Source organism: Galeopterus variegatus, unplaced genomic scaffold (genome assembly GCF_000696425.1).
Source record: "Galeopterus variegatus unplaced genomic scaffold, G_variegatus-3.0.2 Scaffold1180, whole genome shotgun sequence".
Taxonomy (NCBI): domain Eukaryota; kingdom Metazoa; phylum Chordata; class Mammalia; order Dermoptera; family Cynocephalidae; genus Galeopterus; species Galeopterus variegatus.
This window is the reverse complement of record NW_007727291.1, coordinates 168,912-170,208: the sequence shown is the minus strand read 5'-3', so window position 1 is coordinate 170,208 and position 1,297 is coordinate 168,912. Positions and strand designations below refer to the sequence as shown.

Below are 1,297 nucleotides of genomic sequence, written 5' to 3'. Positions count from 1 at the left end.
CCTCGCTCAGCCAGTGAGCGGCCGGTCTGTATGTGGGATCCGAACCCTCGGCGGGAGCGCCGCCGCACTCCCAAGCGGCGCACTGTAGCAGTGCGCCACCGGGCCGGCCCTGCCTCTATCTATACTATCACCACTATCTAAATCCACAACATCTTTATCACCCCACAAAAAACCCAGTCCTCATGAGAAGTCACCCAGCCCTGGGCAGCTGCGCCTCTACTTTCTGTGTCTGTAGACTTGCCTACGCTGGACGTTCAATGTACGTGGAATCACACGGTATTCGTCCCTTTTGTGCCTGGCTTCTTTCACATGGCATAATGTTTTTAAAGTTAGTCCACTTTGTAGCACGTACCAGTACCTCATTCCTTTTTATGACCACATAATACTTCATCGTATAGACATGTCACGTCTTAGTCATCCATTCACCAGGTGGTGGACCTCTGGGTTGTTTCTACATTTTGGCAGTTGTAAATAGTGCTGTATGAACAGTTACACACAGTTTTTGTTTGAACACCTGTTTTCAATTCTTTCAGCTATATATGAGGATACTTCAAAAAGTTCATGGAAAGATTCATATTCTCTTTTATTTATTTATTTATTTATTTATTTTTATTTTTATTTTTTTTAAAGATGACCGGTAAAGGGGATCTTAACCCTTGACTTGGTGTTATCAGCACCACACTCTCCCGAGTGAGCAACGGGCCGGCCCCATATTCTCTTTTAATTCTATTTTTCCACAAACTTTTGAAGTGCACTCGTATGTTAAGAGTGGAACTGCTGGGTTAAATGCTTACTCTAGGTGGGCTCTGGAGCCAGACTGAGCTGGTGGAAGCCCAGAGCAGCCGTTCTGTGCAACCCTGAGTGAGGTGAACCAGCTGTCCTGCGTCTCATCGTCCTCATCTGCAGACGTGGAACCATCGTGTGCCAAAGAACGTGGCTCTGAGGACCTCAGGAGGCACAGGTGAATGACAGACACACAAAGGCCACGTGAAGACACTAAGACACGGAGACACAGTGAAGATGACATGTGAAGATGGAGGCAGAGACTGGAGTGATGCAGCCCCAAGCCAAGGAATGCCAAGGACTGCCGGCTGCCACCAGAGGCTGGAAGAGGCAGGAAGGATCCCCTAGAGCATTCAGAGGGAGCTGGCCCTGCTGACACCTCGATCTGGACCTCTAGCCTCCAGAACAGCAAGTGAATAAATTTCTGGGTTTTTTGTTTTTAAAAAGGTAACTCTTGGGCCGGCCCAGTGGCGCACTGGAGAGTGCGCCGCTTGGGAGCGCGGTGGCGCTCCCG

At 49.2% G+C, this 1,297-nt stretch overlaps 1 protein-coding gene across 2 annotated transcripts in view; it reads right to left on the bottom strand.

Moving 5' to 3' along the window:
• Positions 1-895, bottom strand: part of NOSIP (nitric oxide synthase interacting protein) — a 7,098-nt gene extending 6,203 nt beyond the window's left edge. Inside the window, exons 1-2 of one of the 2 annotated variants that reach the window (XM_008575400.1) lie at positions 795-895; positions 353-451 (exon numbers count right to left, since the gene is read on the bottom strand). In XM_008575400.1, the coding sequence (XP_008573622.1) occupies positions 353-363 (11 nt within the window). In that variant the 5' untranslated portion in view covers positions 364-451; positions 795-895. The remainder of the gene's footprint in view (positions 1-352; positions 452-794) is intronic. The other variant, XM_008575401.1, reaches the window with a different exon arrangement.
• Positions 896-1,297: the final 402 nt, after the last annotated feature.